The sequence below is a fragment of the Xiphias gladius genome, chromosome 22, assembly GCF_016859285.1.
Source record: "Xiphias gladius isolate SHS-SW01 ecotype Sanya breed wild chromosome 22, ASM1685928v1, whole genome shotgun sequence".
In the NCBI taxonomy this organism is placed as follows: domain Eukaryota; kingdom Metazoa; phylum Chordata; class Actinopteri; order Istiophoriformes; family Xiphiidae; genus Xiphias; species Xiphias gladius.
In genome coordinates, this window is record NC_053421.1 from 23,107,961 (window position 1) to 23,123,799 (window position 15,839).

The 15,839-nt window shown below is 42.1% G+C and overlaps 2 protein-coding genes across 3 annotated transcripts; both read left to right on the forward strand.

The window, feature by feature from the left end:
* The first annotated feature begins 322 nt into the window (after nt 1–322).
* etfb (electron transfer flavoprotein subunit beta) lies at nt 323–6,367 on the forward strand. Its single transcript, XM_040118874.1, has 7 exons — nt 323–742; nt 2,073–2,231; nt 2,881–3,039; nt 3,161–3,223; nt 3,979–4,137; nt 4,405–4,620; nt 5,674–6,367. Exons 1-6 carry the CDS (start codon nt 689–691, stop codon nt 4,573–4,575), a joined length of 765 nt encoding a protein of 254 aa, XP_039974808.1. The 5' UTR covers nt 323–688; the 3' UTR covers nt 4,576–4,620; nt 5,674–6,367.
* A 1,464-nt stretch (nt 6,368–7,831) lies between these two features.
* vsig10l (V-set and immunoglobulin domain containing 10 like) lies at nt 7,832–14,242 on the forward strand. 2 transcript variants are annotated; one of them, XM_040118584.1, is made up of 12 exons: nt 7,833–8,072; nt 8,441–8,770; nt 9,319–9,591; nt 9,735–10,001; nt 10,380–10,625; nt 10,729–11,007; nt 12,402–12,494; nt 12,954–13,178; nt 13,289–13,408; nt 13,525–13,565; nt 13,796–13,882; nt 13,975–14,242. In XM_040118584.1, the coding sequence occupies exons 1-12, from the start codon at nt 7,946–7,948 to the stop codon at nt 14,047–14,049; spliced, it is 2,163 nt and encodes a 720-aa protein (XP_039974518.1). In that variant the 5' UTR covers nt 7,833–7,945; the 3' UTR covers nt 14,050–14,242. The 2 variants fall into 2 exon arrangements, with proteins under 2 accessions (XP_039974519.1, XP_039974518.1); XM_040118585.1 differs by lacking the exon at nt 8,441–8,770 and having other exon boundaries at nt 7,832–8,072.
* Nucleotides 14,243–15,839: the final 1,597 nt, after the last annotated feature.

Below are 15,839 nucleotides of genomic sequence, written 5' to 3' on the forward strand. Positions count from 1 at the left end.
AATTTTGTTCACTCCATCTATATCAATGAGGAAAGGCTAAAAAATAGAAACACATCTCTGTATAATGCAATGCAGTTCAACAACACCACAAAATGCTTCCTCCGAAATCATCATATGGTTGCATCAACGCCTCTCTGAAACAGTATGATACTGCATTACCTTCACCTGGGTGTACTTAATAAACTGTCAACTGAGTGTACGTCACGCTACTGTTTTGCCGTGAACTTTGCCACACATAAGGCGGAACCTTTCTCTGTCGGGTTTCGTTCACGACACGGATGTGAGGAGCACCGTATCGTTCACAGACAATTTTTTTCCTTATTCACACATTTTAAGCAGCTTGACACAACAAGGCAAACGACATCATGCATCGAGAGAGCTGAAAGGCTCTTTATCAAAAATCCTAAACAAGTTTCAGCTATCATTCACTCGCTCGACTGAAACGGCGGCATCGACTGACTTAGTGTTGAATTTAACAACGCTAGCAACCGCGTCTCAGCCAATCAGACTGAAGAGCGTACGTTTTTTGTCAGCTTTTCATTGGCTGGAATGGTAGGCGGGCCCCAACGCTCAATCCCCTGGAATCACCCTAAAATAATTCCGACCTCTCCTCCTTGGGTGAAGGTTCACTGCGGTGACTGTGTTACGTTGGTTGTCTACTATAGCATAATTAAACGTTTCTTCCACAATGTCTGGCCGTGTTCTCGTTGGTGTCAAGCGTGTCATTGACTACGCAGTTAAGGTAATATGCTTCTACTGTTTCGACTGTTTTATTTACGGATCAAATGTTTTTTTCTTGTGCTCAGCCACTTGACTTTCTGTGTTCTGCTAGCTGATGTTAGCGTGCTAACGCCAGCTGGCTGTGGCACAGGAGCTACGCCACACCACTGGTCACATATTTGACATATAACCCGTCAATCTGCTGCTAAACTCATTTACAGGATGCAGCATGATGAATAGTTGATATTATATTTAGCAGTGTATGTTTTCCTGCTGCTGATGTTTCCAAGTTGTGTAACCTAATGTAACCTCCTGAGAATCAGCTTTGGGGCTTTCTTCCATCTTAAACTTGTCTGTAAGGCAACGGTGTACGGTGCAGTCACGAAGTTACTGCAATCTCAAGGTGCCCCTTACAGATGAAGCAGAACACCACAATCAATATTTGTTTGCAGCTGTTTCATGTGACCGCATGAAACAGCTGCAAACAGCTTGTTACGTATGCTGATATGTCAGTCTAAAATCAGTCTATCGTTTGTATTGTTAGGTCTTTTATCGTGATGATTATTTATATTTTTAGCATTATGCTTCACATGCTGATGCGGATAGGTGATTGCAAGAATAAATCTTTTAAACTTTGAGTACTTTGTGTATGAAAAGTTGTATGATTCACGCACAATATTTGGCCAAAAGTATAAGGACAACCCTGTCTACATACTTCTTTGTATGTTTAGTCTGCGGCTGCTTTTCGTGATTTTTGGCTAGATCCCTTTGTTCTGTTTCAGGGAAATCTTGGCTACAAGCTAAAGCTTACTATGCCAGGCTTTATCGCCCAATGCCAGCGCCAGATTTCACAAGTGGTCTTGGACTGAGTGAGATCACACCCCTGCAGCCAGGTTCCACAACCTCATGGAAAGAAAGGAAAAGTGGAAGCTGTTAGAGCAGCTCAGCCAAACACTTTGTTTTGGTGTCCACATACTTCTGGCCATATAGCGTATCACACAGTGGTATGGTATGGTTCTTACCTGCAGACCTAAATCCAGATTACATGCTTTATACCCTCAAGGGAAGTTCTTCTCTGTCATTTTCTGATAATAAAGCAATGCAGAGTAATAACAGAGGAGATATGAGCTCTTTTAAAAATGAAGGCACATTTTCCAGTCACAGGGCTCCTGTTTAAACATGCATCGCAAGTTGTTTTGCCCTTGGAACCTTTTACAAACTGTGGTGGCTCACTTCTTGTGTGAGTCTCTCTCGTTGTGTCCGACAGTTTGCCCTAGAATCCAGGCTGTCTGGATTGTTTGTCATCTGGCACCCCCGTAGTGACTCTGTCATGCTGTCTTGCACCTCCTCAGATTCGTGTGAAGCCGGACAACAGTGGTGTGGTGACGGACGGTGTTAAGCACTCAATGAACCCCTTCTGTGAGATCGCTGTAGAGGAAGCGGTCAAGCTGAAGGAGAAGAACCTTATTAAGGAGGTCGTGGCTGTCAGCTGCGGGCCGCAGCAGGCACAGGTGGGTGGAATGGGGCCAGACTCTGCACCCCTGTCTTGTTTACCAATATCCTGGAGAAATGTAGTGTCGGGTGGCAGGTTGCGTAGTTTTGGAAATGCTGTTTCTAGTGGTTTGAAACTTAGAAATTTTTTTGCTAGGCTTTAGCATGATCTTTTAGTAGAATTGTGCTACAATTAAGTGTTGATTTAATGTCACAACTACTGATAAGATATATATTAGCAATTGGAGAGTAATAGTTGAAATCATGTGTCCTACCTTGCATTATCAAACAGTGCAATTGGATAAAAAATATTTTGCTTATTTAATGTGTCATGTGTCTACATTGCAGATATAATTATGGACTTATGTTATCATTATATACTGTAATACTTATAGTACACTTTCCATTTAAATAAATTGTTGGCATCCCATGTATATAAACTGAGAATAGTTACAACCACCAGTGACATATGACCAGGATTTCATGTCCAGAATGTTAAATTAGTCATACTGTAATTTTCAAAGGGCAAATATTAGAACCAAGTCAACGTGATAAAGGAAATTTTATGCACAGAAAAAGCAGACACAGTTACTGACACTGAGATAAATGTGATCTAAAGAACTCCCCCAAAGACAAGTTCTTTGAACCATATTCCCCCCCCAAACTCAGGAGACCATCCGTACTGCCCTTGCCATGGGGGCAGACCGTGGCATTCATGTAGAAGTAACAGGGAAAGACTATGACACCCTGGGGCCCCTGCAAGTCTCCAAGATCCTGGCTGTTTTGGCCAAGAAGGAGGACGCACAGCTCGTCATCCTTGGCAAACAGGTTAAAAATTCACTTAATATCCTCATTTAAAATCCCATCACACTTTCTGCTCTCATACTCTGAACACTCAGGTCTTGCGCTGCGGTCACCTTCATTTAATGACTTGTGTTGCTTTTAATAGGCCATCGATGATGACTGTAATCAGACTGGCCAGATGACAGCAGCCCTACTGGACTGGCCTCAGGTGAGTTCTAACGTTAATGCAGTCTTTGAATGAGTCATTTAAACAGGAAAAAGTCAGTTTGGACTTAAAAATGGTCTGACTGAATAAGTGAGAACTGAAAATTAGATCACGCCAGTTGCTGTTTTTTCTGTTGGTCTTTGCAAGTGTCAGATGTGTGACATAGTTGTGCTGATTTCAGGCTATGCCCCTGTTCAGACTGCCTTATCAAGGTTAGTGGAGACTAGTTTGAGTCGGTAAGAGCTACAATGAACCCGCACAGATCAGCAGAGCAGGTTGAAGGCCACTTGGACAGCCGGAGTTCCACCCGCTGACCAATAGATGGGGCACTGTGACGCGTTACCTCGGTGTACAGGTTGAGCAGTCTAATGCGCAGATAATAGTGTAAATCCAGACATTTTAGCCAGCTCATTTCCAAAGTTATCACCATTTTCATATCCGTTCGGTCATTTTCATATAATCCTTTCTTGCATGTCATCACTAGTGTTACTAGCGTTTCATTGTCAGCAGTTTATTTTTAAGACACATTGACCTTGAATTAGTCATAATTTAAATTGTAGTTACACAGGCCAACCAGCAGAGGGGGCACAATGACTGCCTCGTGACCTCAAGTAAACTCACACCAGTTTTGTTCACTCTTTGCATTGCAAGGTTAGAAATGATGTGGGAAAATGTTTCCCTGTTTTCAGTTGGACAGTTTAAACAATAATTCCTATTATTTGAGCTTTATTAATCCATGCTGTATCTTTGTGTTTCAGGGCACTTTTGCATCAGAGGTGTCATTGGAAGGAGACAAGGTTAAAGTGGTGAGAGAAATTGATGGTGGCCTGGAAACCATTATGATCAACACACCAGCGGTGGTGACCGCAGACCTTCGACTCAACACTCCCAGATATGCCACTCTGCCTAATATCATGGTAGGTGGCAGAGATGTGGTCAGAAACACGAGAGGCAAAACAATTGGCTCTCAGGAAAACAATTAGATTTGTGTACAGAAAATGAAACCGTTAAAGCTTCAATAAATTCAGATGAAATTTAGATTCTGTACAGCATCCACTGCATTATAATTGACAGAACGGCAAGTACTTTTTAAAAACACAGTGCTTCAAACACAGACAGTTAAGATACTGTTAAGTAATACGGTATCTGTATGTTACCCTTCTCCCGTGTCTCCTTCCTTTCAGAAAGCCAAGAAGAAGAAGATAGCTAACGTGAAGCCTGCAGACCTAGGAGTGGACCTCACGTCACGTCTGGAGGTGATGAGGGTGGACGAGCCCCCACAGAGGCAGGCGGGGGTGAAGGTGGAGACGGTGGACGACCTGGTGGGCAAACTGAAGGAGGCAGGGACGATATAGAGGCATTAGGAGTGTAAGAAGGGGAGCACGGAACCGAGCAGAGGGGTGAGTATCACTGTAAATACCAATGTAGAGCCTGACTTAAACCGGATTTTCTTAACTGACTAATATCAATACAGACTTTCAGTAAGGGTAAACAATTTGCAATGATTTGCTAAATTATACTTAATTAAATCAGCTAGGGCTACAATTAACAATTATTTTCATTAACAACTAATCTGTTTGTTTTCTTTTGTTGTTTTTTTTTGTTTGTTTTTTTTTTGGATCAGTAGTTTAGTCTATAAATTGTCAGGGGAAAAAAGTGGAAAATCCATCCCAAGTTCTCAGAGCCCAAAGCGATATCAACAGATGTCCTGTTTTGTCCAACCACCAGTCCAAAACCCATAGATATTCAGTTTGTAATGACTTAAAATGGAAAAATCAAATCCTCAAATCACAGAAACTAGAACCAGTGAATGTCTGTTGTTTTTGCTTAGAAATTGACTGACACAGTTAAGTGATTATCAAAATAGTCTGCCCCCCCCCCCCCCCCCCAAGCATTTATCAGGCCTGTATTAGATAATGCCAGCAGAGAGATAACAGGTAGGGAGAGTGAGAGAGTTACTAACATAAGCTGATGACATTCGATGATATAGTGGCTCTTTATCCGTGCTTCTGTTTCGTCTTTAGAATCTTTAGTAACAGCCTGTAAATTCCATTACTTGTTTTTGGACCAAAATCCAAAAAAAAGTATTCATAATATTTCTATATTTCTGACTGGGAAATGGGCCAAGTTTTATTACCAGATTTTGTAGGAAAGGGGGCAGTAGAAACGCTGTATAACACAAATGAATAAGTCTTGATAAACCTACCTCTTGATTGTGATTCGATACATTTTAAGCTTTTGCATGCAGAAAAGTTACCTCTTGATGAATGATAGAATTGTTTGCTTGGAATATTAATATCCTTTTTATATCACCATCTCTTCATTGCAAAAAACTAATTAATTGCTCTAAAGAGTATTGTGTGTTTTGCGGTGATGGACGCAAAGCTAATTAAAGATTTTAATTGCGGCTCTTGTCTTGAATCACATATCTACATTCTCTGCTCTGCTTGCAGGACTTCCTAATGAATAACTGGACTGCATTACATAAGCGCACCCGGAGGACTAGCTCATGTATCGGCCTAATCCCTCTGTTTGAGACTGTGACTCCTGAGGATATGCAGGGAGGTACTGACAGGAGAGGAGGAATACTGAGAAACACTGTCGTGCACCAGACCCAGACAACAACAAAAGGATCATCTTGTCTTTTATGTGCATCCTAACTTGGATGGATGGTTTTTCTATCACAAGCTACTGATATAACTTAAGATGAACAGTCTTTAAGGAATAATTTAAACCCAGAAACTTCCTGTCACTCATGCTGCTCATTGTATTGCACAGTACACTAACACCAGTACGATGCATTCAACCAAACAAACACTTGACTCAGCTGTTTTTTTTTTTTTCTTGTATATCTGATGTCTCACATGTTAAGAGGTGCAGTTTTTGTAAATGATATATGTAAATATGGACCCAAACATGTTGAGATGATTGTGTCCTCCAAGATTATCACCATGTGCACCAGTAATCTGTACAGTTTGTGCGTAAATTCTAACTTGGTTTTTTTGTCCTCTGCCTAGACGGTGTCTCTCAGTATGAGAAAGGGAAGGTGATCATAAATCTTTATTTTACCATAAGCGCCTCAGTTCTCTGTTGATTGTACAGAACATTACCATGACAATAAAGTAGCCAGTCTTTTTCATATCTAAATATGGTACACGTGTGACTGTTCTTTTGGCTTTTCCTTTTTTAGTTTGAACTCGGTGGTTGTCTTGGAAATAAAAAATTCGCCACAGGTGTACTTACAGTACAGTCCGCAAGAAAGATTACATTACAGCACAAACTCTGATTTCCCTGGATAGATGTTGCTGTCTCTGTAACTGAGAGAATCATGCCCATTTATTTTCCACAAAAATCGTCATTTTCGACACTGAACTTTTCCCCGTCGGACCATTACGGGTGTAATGGCATTGTTAACACGTACATGTGCGACAAATCGTGGTATTCAATATTAAATATAATCACGAAACTGTGAAATAATTCAATGCGATCCAAATTCAGTTCACAAACCAGCAGAGTTTATTTCAGGTCATTTTAATTTCATTCCATTAATTCTTGTTTCAGAAACTTAATAGGCTGTCTGCTCATTCAGACCAAGGCAACAGCTTCTTCCCAGTTTGTTTTATTTATGGCATAAAACAGTCGTTCGGAAATGTGGCACAGTGAAATGAAAACAGACTTTGGAAGACTTTGTCTTGAATTAGACAAACTCTTAATGTGACAAGAAGCAGGATGAAACAATTTTCCATAATCATGAGCTGAGTTTTAAACATTTACAGGATCATTTGACAATGTCATGGTCGTATTACTTATTATACTTATTTCGAAATGTCTTATTTAATAAAAAGCTTTAGGTCTCTCACGAAGGTAAGAGGTACTGCAGGGCTTTTGTCTACATTATGGTTGTACCTAATGACCTGACTGAGTGTGTCTGAGAACATTCAGCATGTGGGATGAGGGTCAGATCACTTTCTCACATTACTCTTGAGCTGACTGCTCTGCTACAGGTACCGGCAAGACAGAGCCTAGCACGAAGAATCTATGGCATAATATATGCCCAAATTCAAAAAATGTAATGCTTTATTTAATAGGTCCGTAAATTCCAGTTATTTCTGTATAATCTCCTAGGATGTTTCTCGGAAAGAACCATGTAATTATTGGTAAAAATAAGGATCGGTTGAGTCAAGCTGGAACAACCTTGAGGTGTTTATCTGGAGGAACATGCAAAATGTGAAACAAAAGTCAGAATATATGGAGAATAAAGCTTCCGATAATAAATGACTGAGTGATAAATATTCAATGGTGTTTAAAGTGGAGCAATTTCTCTCATGGAAGTTCATCTGGAAGCCAAAAAATAAACCCAACACATGTAACTGAACCAACGTACACGTCTCTCCAGGCAGCTTTCAAGAAATAGTTGGGAAAGACGAAAGCGTTACCAAAACATGAAATCACCACAGACACTTCAGCCTCATCTGCGCCATTTAAACTGGGCGCACTGTAAAGTTGCAGCAACATCGGCTTCCTGGCAAAAACAGGCGCAAAGCGGGCACCGTTGCGGGCAATTGGGCGAGGGGCGTGGCCTCACGGGCGCAATCAAGGCTTCGACTCGGCGCAGGTGAGCTACAGGGCGCGAGGGTGCGTCGGTGGCTGCCCACTGAGGCGCCAAGGGCATTCACCCCCCCCGGGTCGTGGTTTTGTGAGCCGGAGACAGAGCTTAGAAATCAGATGACTGTCCCGTGGGGCAGGGTTCCTGGGGTGTCTGCGAGCCACTCGGCTGAAATGACGTGGCCGGAGGAACTCGGGAGACCGCGCGCGGGTTTTCTGGTCATTTTACTCAGCTTCTCTTTTCCAGGTAAGCTCCAAACCACAACTCCAGGGTTTCGCCTTCCCGAGCCCGTTGCTCCTTCGCCGTGCTTTTTGTTTGTTCCCGGACGGCTTTTAGCAGCAGGCCTGTCTGGTTTGGGCAAACATGACCCGAGTGCTCGTTGCCGGTGTCGTTCCATTTGCCGAGGGATTCGCGCCGAACCGCAGTAAATCTCTTCTTTTCTGCGCAGTTTTAGACGGAACAGACACGACAAGCATCGGATAATCCCTTGCCTCCTATATCAGCACTCACTGCACTGACACTTTTTGAAACGTGGCCATCACAGTTTACAGAGAATTAAGAAAAAAGGGACGTTTCCTCTCTCGTGTATTAATTGCTTGGCTCCCCGCTGACAGGCGCATACTGCGAGCTGGTGGTTTCCCCCGTCGGCCCTACCTGGGTCAACGCGATAGCCGGCAGCAGCGTGACCCTGGCGGTGTCCTTCAGTGGTGCCCCCGACCCGGCGGTCACCTGGTTCATGGGGGATTTGCCCGTCGTCACGTGGACAATTAACTCCGACACCCCCCCGGACGTCGCCCAACGCCACAGGGGGGTGCTGAGGATGGAGAGAGATGGGTCCCTGACTTTTGTCAACGTGTCGCTTGGCTACACCGGCGGCTACAGCACTGAAATGACCAAGTCGGGACTGAATAAAGCGGCGGCGAATTTCACTTTGGAGGTGTTCGGTGAGTAACCGACTGAGCTCTGATTCTGCAAAACGCGGAATTTAATGGCGTTTTGGAGCCGCCGGCATGAAATTCACCCCTAACACTGTCAGCATCTCACGCGTTTTGCATCTGCTTGTCCCACAGCTTCTATTGTTATATGCATGATTAAACCGTGCAGACCAGAAGCGTCTATGGGCTGGATGAAGTTTTGAGTCGTTTTATTTTTTGAGTCCAGCCCCCACATGTGCTCCTACATGTTTAGTATCTAATTTTAATTCCTGACTATACCACTATATATAATAATAAAAAAATTTTTAAAAAGTGCATGAAATATATTTCTATGGGCAGTAAGCAGGTGGAGGGTGACGGCTTCACCCAGGTTTAATCCCCGATTCTGGGTCATGCTAAACCAAGACTCCTTCCCAGCTTTAGCAATTGATTTATCTTTCAAAGACTTTCCAGCTAAATAAGAGATTGCAGAGGTGCATTTGAAAGGAAAACAGGTATAATAACCACTGCGACTTTAGTACTGTTCCGCCACCCCGTCACCATTTCTTCTTTCACAGAAAACATCCAGAGCGTGGAGCTGAGCGTGCAGCCGGATTTCGTGAAAGAGGGCACTGAGCGGCTCACCCTGCAGTACAGCATGTTGCGAGGAGTGGTTGAGAAGCAGATGTGGTTCCTCAACGGCGGCGAGATAAAACCCAGCTCGCGCTACTCGGTTGAGCAGAGGAGCCTTGTGATCCTCAGTCCGAACCGAAGTGACACAGGACGGTACGCGGTGTTACTGACGAACCCCTTCAGCAGTGGGACAGCTCACGTGAATGTCACTGTGCTGTGTAAGATGAATAACTTGGATTGAAGTTGTTCTTCCACGCCCTCCATCCTGAGTGGGAACTGTCTTTCTAAACCCTTGAGTCTGTTTGCGTCCTTTCATTTTCTTTATAGCTCTCCTCTCTATTCTTTTGTGGTCTGTGCACAGATGGACCAGATGAGCCCGTCCTCGAGGCCCGTCCAGCTCAGCCTTTCTATGTACCCGGGGACTCTCTGAGCCTCTTCTGCCAGGCTGAAGGATTCCCACAGCCGACTGCCGAGTGGGCGTTTGGCGGTCAGACCCTTTCTGATTCCCGCAAAGGCGTCCTAAATCGAACAAATGTACAGACCAGTCAAGGAGGCGTTTACACATGCACAGTGTTCAATGAGCAGACTACAGAGAGGCGCCAAAAGAGCATGATTTTAAATGTTTACGGTATGTGAAAAGCATGAATTAGTCATTTTTGTCTTAAACTATTCTCAGTCTGTCTCAAAGAAGAATATGATTTGGTTACACTGGGAAGTTTAAAAAGAAAATGATGTATCCTTACTTTAAAACCTTGTTCATCTATTTTGAGGTGTTTCAGTGTTTTCAGTAGATCTGTAGGATTAAAAACTCTTCTGCCATCTTTTGACCTATAAGACCTTTTCTAAAGTTAGGATTTTAGATAGATAGACAGAGGGAGAGAGAGAGATAGATAGATACACACACAAGGTTCTCACCTGACATTGTTCATGTTTGTCTAAATAATATAGGTAAATATGGATCCAAACATGAATAACTAGGATTTCAATCATTGTTCTCTTGGAACAGAGAAGCCGGCGGGCAACCCGATGTGCTCGGTACGGTCGGCTAATGTGAACGCCGACCTGCAGTATCACTGTCGGTGGTCGGGGGGAACCCCACAGGCCCAGCTGTCTTTCCCAGCACTGAGCGACACCAGCAGTGGAGCAGGGAACTTCAGCCTGACTGTCACCGCCTCAGATTACTTCAACGGGAAAACCGTCACGTGCGTGGCAGTCCACCCAGTTGAAGAGAATAAGTGCAATGTGACTGCGAGTAAGTCTTGGATCTGTCGTGGATTATCGGTCGAGGATTTGTAAATGATCAAAAATCTGTTTGTTCAGAAAATAAAACTTCGGCAAAACCTTATCTTTCCCAGGTGGTCCAGTGGAGTTCCTCCCAGCTGTGAGAACGACAGTTGACTCTGAGGGCAAAATAGTGGTCGCTATCCACTGTGTCAGTGAGGCCTCGCCCAAGGCTGTGGTGTCATGGTCCAAAGGCAGCGAGGCTGTCGCCAGCGGGACAACATACCAGATCGGCAGCGACACGGCACAGCTCAAGATTCGGGACTACAATGTCAGCTACTTTCTCCTCCAAAACTACACCTGCACCTGCCGCAACCCACTGGGCAGCCAGAGAAGGGAAATACAGTTAGGAGGTACAGCACTTCTGCTCCTGGTTGGAGAGGAACAAGAAACTTACTCAAGTATTGTTGTTAAATACAGTTTTGAGGTACTCGTCCATTGTGCATATTCATTATTCAGAGGGGAACTGTTGTACTTCTTACCCTACTACATTTACAGTATCAGCCCTCAAACTCCTACTTAACTAAAAGTAAATTAGAATTATCAGCAAAATGTACCTACGTGATCAAAAGTAAAAGTACTTGTTAGCCGATTGCGATGCCATTGACATCTTTTATATATGACATTATTAGATTGCCAATACTGATGCACCAGTGTGTAAGCAGCTCGACTTGGAGCCAGTGGTTCGCAGCTTGGGGGTTTTGGCCCCTCCAAAGGGTCACGAGATAAGTCAAGCTAAATCAGATGAATATTGAGATGATTGATGGGGTTGGAAAAAACAAAGTTCTGCAACACAAATTTTATTTTGAAGTAATTTTTTTCCTAATCATTTTTGTGAAGTACTGGATCATTTGATGTCTTTGGGCCTCAAACGTGTACTTAAATGAAAACATACGTATAAGAAGTTTATGATTCTTTAGGTAGGTTAAACTACCCAACAGGATATAAACTACGTAAACGTAGCCCCGCGTGAACCAGCCAAAACATGAAAATGCTGCTTACAAATGAACTGATCGGTAATTTGACACTGAAGGGGGCATTCTACAGGACAGAGCAGAAACTGTAATTCAGTCAATTAGTAGATCGACAGAAAATTAATCAGCAACTATTTTGATCATCAAAAAAATAATTTTTTACATTAAAAATAGCCAAAGTTCCCTAGTTTCAGCCTCTCAATTGTAAGGATTTCCTGCTTTTCTTTGTTTAATGTCCTTGGGTTTGGAGATGTCACCTTTGGCTTTAGGAAATTGAGATGTGCATTTTTCAATACACATTTTGCAGAAAGTTGAATTGATTTAATTAATAAATTAGATAATAACAGATAATGAAATTATTGTTAGTTGTAGGCCTACTTCAGAGTGAGTACTGCTATAAACTTTTTCTCCTTCTACTTTCATGTCTAATATGAAATATTGAAAGATATTTATCGTAACAACATATTTTGATATAGTGTTGTTGATTCTGAAGTAAAAGACATTCCACCACTGCCATGCAGTACAGAACAGTGCAGCGATTATTTGTCATCTTTAAACACTGTAAGGATTTTGTTGCCTTCAGCTTCTACTTCGGAGTACGACTAGCATTACCAGAGTAAAAAGATACAATGGCCCTTCAGACAGAGAGCTAAGTAATACTGGAGACTACGCTTTCCCTTGAAACAAAGCTCTCCAGTCTTGGTATGCCCTCGCCCCCCTCTCCTGTCCACTCTCGATTTCCCCCCCCTCATTCACAATCCCTCTCTCTCCAGGGCCGTCGATCTCGGATTCCAGTTTGTTCCCTAATCAAGATGGAACCATCATCACATTGACCTGGGAGGTCCCGCCCACCTCTGTTGTTACAGGTAACGCAGTAACTAACTCTGGAAAGGCGGGTCTGGAAAGATCCAGGCCGATTTCTCTCCACAGGAAAATTTTTAAACACCCCACAGAAAACACACCCTTCTTATTTTGAACTTGTACATGTCAGCAAATCTGCCTTGGGAAGGAGTGTTAAGCAGAAACTGTACATAGAAGATAGGGGTGTCAATATTGTGTAATGTGTGAAGCCACTAGCTGAGCAGCACTGTGTTTTGGGGAAAACATTTTAAGAGCAAAAGTATTGTGAAAAGCAAATGACAGTTTTTGTTTATGTCCCCTTCTCTGTCAGTTGGCATGTACATAAAGTAACAGCAAAATTTGCCTAATCCAACAGGCCAGTAACATCGATCAGTCTTGACATTTGGCACCACTGTCTGGTTTGATGATTGGCCAACTTTGATGCTAGTATGATACAAAACAGAGTTGCTTGTGCTTTTGCAAAGGGTTTGACATCCAGATGAAAGGACCAGAGCTCCTGAGCGAAAACCGTAATGGCAGCCAAACCAGAGGCACCTCAAACACATATCGCACCATCCAGCAGAAACCTGGCTCCGCTCGGAGTGCGGACATCTTTGCGCTCAATCCCAGCTTGACGTACCGGTTTCGGGTCATCCCCAAAGCTCGTATGACTGAAGGAGAGCCGTCCGAGGTTCATAGAATCGGTCCAGGTGTGGCAAATTGTTAGGCTGAAGGTGCTTTTTGAGCACGACATTTCTTATCACAGGGTGAGGGACGAGGCTACAGGTGTAAAATCACTGCCTGTCCCGTTTGATACTAGGTGAAGGGCTGAGTGGTCCTGCCATTGCTGGCATTGCAGCTGGAATCCCCTGCAGCCTTCTCTTCCTGCTCCTGCTGGGTGGCATCATCTACCTCTGCGTGTACTGCAACAAAAACAAAAGTAGGTGAAGAATGGCTTGTGTAGCACCTAATCTTAGTCAAGTCTTTAAAGATGGTGACGCATTTTCTTAACATCCTGTGAGAAATAATTTTGCCTTTTTTTGTGTGTGTTTATAGGTCGGCAGACAAGATATCCAGTATCCAGAGCAGTTGAGAAGGTTTGAATCGCTTCACTTCAATAAATGTTCAGGGATTTATCTGGGTAGCTTCAATACCAACAGATTAGTAAATAGTTACAGTGGATGGGGACCCCGTGGAGTGTTAAATGTACACCGTACTCTATATATCGTGCATCAGTTACAGTATGTAGTCAATCATTAGCATGTTCCACAGTGAATTATGCATCTGTTACTTGGGCTATTTGGGTTTCTTACTTCTCACCCGACAGGCAATAACAACCCAGTCAGATACAGCTCCTCATAACCTGCTGACCGGAGGGCTGAAGTCCCAACCTGATTACAACAGGTTTCAGCAGGTAGTCTTTCCCATAAAACACTTCTAAGTGGAAGATTGCTTCTTTTGTTGATTTTTGCAGTAAAGAACCGGCTTGTGTCTGTTTTCTTTCAGACTCCCTCTGAAAGATCAGTGGCTCTCCCCACATTTGTCGCTCCACCGCCTGTCAGAGTTGCTACAACTGTCTAAACTACAAAATTGGTTTCGATGTGTATATTTTTGTATAGCATTCTTTCATTTTTAAATTTTTTAATCTGAGATTTTCTATATTTGTAATCGTTTTTTTTCTTTAAAACTAAAACAAGGATTAATGTCATAAACCGAAATAAAGCTCAGTTTTGTAACAATATTTATTGATAAATAAATTTAAGTTTTAAGTTATGTCTGTAATTCTACTTAGCTTATTAAGGAAAGCCCAACCGTCTCCCTCTTACTCACTTTAACTTTACAAGTTCTCAATAACACATCTGGAACTGTACTGATTTCATGTACCAGGGCACTCAGTATATTGTTGGAACATACGCACACTCGCAAGGAAAAAAACTCCCTTTTTGTTCTTCTTTACATTGGTCAATATGTTGATCATAATTTAATTTCTGCTTAGGCCTATAGTTGTACAGGTACAATTAACAATTTAAAAATGTACTTTATAAAATGTAAAAAACGTTATGAACTGAAATTGCTCACATAGTCTGAAAATCAGTCAAAACACTCACATGACTTATAAAATGGAGAAAAACAAGGACATTTTTTTTTTTTTTTTGATTTGAGAAGCTGTAACCACCAAATCTTGTATTTTTTAAGGGATAAACAATTTATTTTAAAAAAATGAAATGTTTCAACTGTTCTACCAGTTGACAGTTTAACCAGTGAAGTGTCCATATTGTATTTTGTTAAAGTTCAGTTGTCATCCATCTGTTTGTCCTAATACTTAATTAAATCCACATAGTAATACACAAATATTTATACTTTGTTTAAGCATGCAGGTTGCTATAACTCTCAAATAAATTCTAATTATTTAGCTATACAGGTTTTGTCTGATATCTTTCCCGCTTATGTTGTGCCTAATAGTTTCAACACAAATCAGTGACGTTTTTTTTTGTTTGTTTTTTTTTGTTTTGTCTTTTATGACAACTCCGATGACTTGGGAGTTGTTTTGTTACTTTATACTTAGTTGTGTAATTTGATTGAATCTTTATTTTAACATGATTTTCACACTGTGCTTATTCTCAGTCAAATCTCTGACGCTTCAGTGCGTTCAGGACTACATATAAAACTGTTTGGGGCACATTGCATGTTGCAGACAAAGTGGCAGTACTGGTTTGATCACACATGGAAAAAGCAGTGGGTGCAGAAAACACTATCAACCAAGGACTCAGTTTAAGTCTATTACAATTTTTCCCCTCATGTCAAAATGTTAAGTTTTTTTTTTTTTTCTCTCTCTAATGTTTATGCTTTCCTCAGAGCAGATCATGACCATAGGTTTTCCCAGAGGGGCCGAACTTCCTTCTTATTCAAGGTATTCTCTCCCGGAAAAAGAATTTCTTGAAAATATTGGTTGACTATTTTTAAGCTTTGCTGTGTTCAGAACACTTTGTGTCAGTGATCTGCTGCTGTATGTGGATTCAGTCCTGGGCATGAGTGGATGGCTAAAGAGAGAAAGCATTTGTAAAGAGGTCAGATGTGTTTTAATTTCTCCAAGGGCGCATTGTTGGTGTGAACACCCCCCACCACCACCACCGCCACCACCACACTGTGGAAGAGGCATTCAGTACTGGAACAGCTGGACTAGAACTGAATGGAAAGAACTGATGATCAGATTTAAATTTTCTTTCTGAAGGTGGTGGGCCTGGTCTTGAGAAGCTATTATCTTACAAAAACAGTTATCCAAATGCATAAAGGGAAATACTCCTCTTTTAAATGAGCACTTGAAATCCTGCCTACTTTGCGTTCTCTACCTTTTTGAAAATACCTTTTCT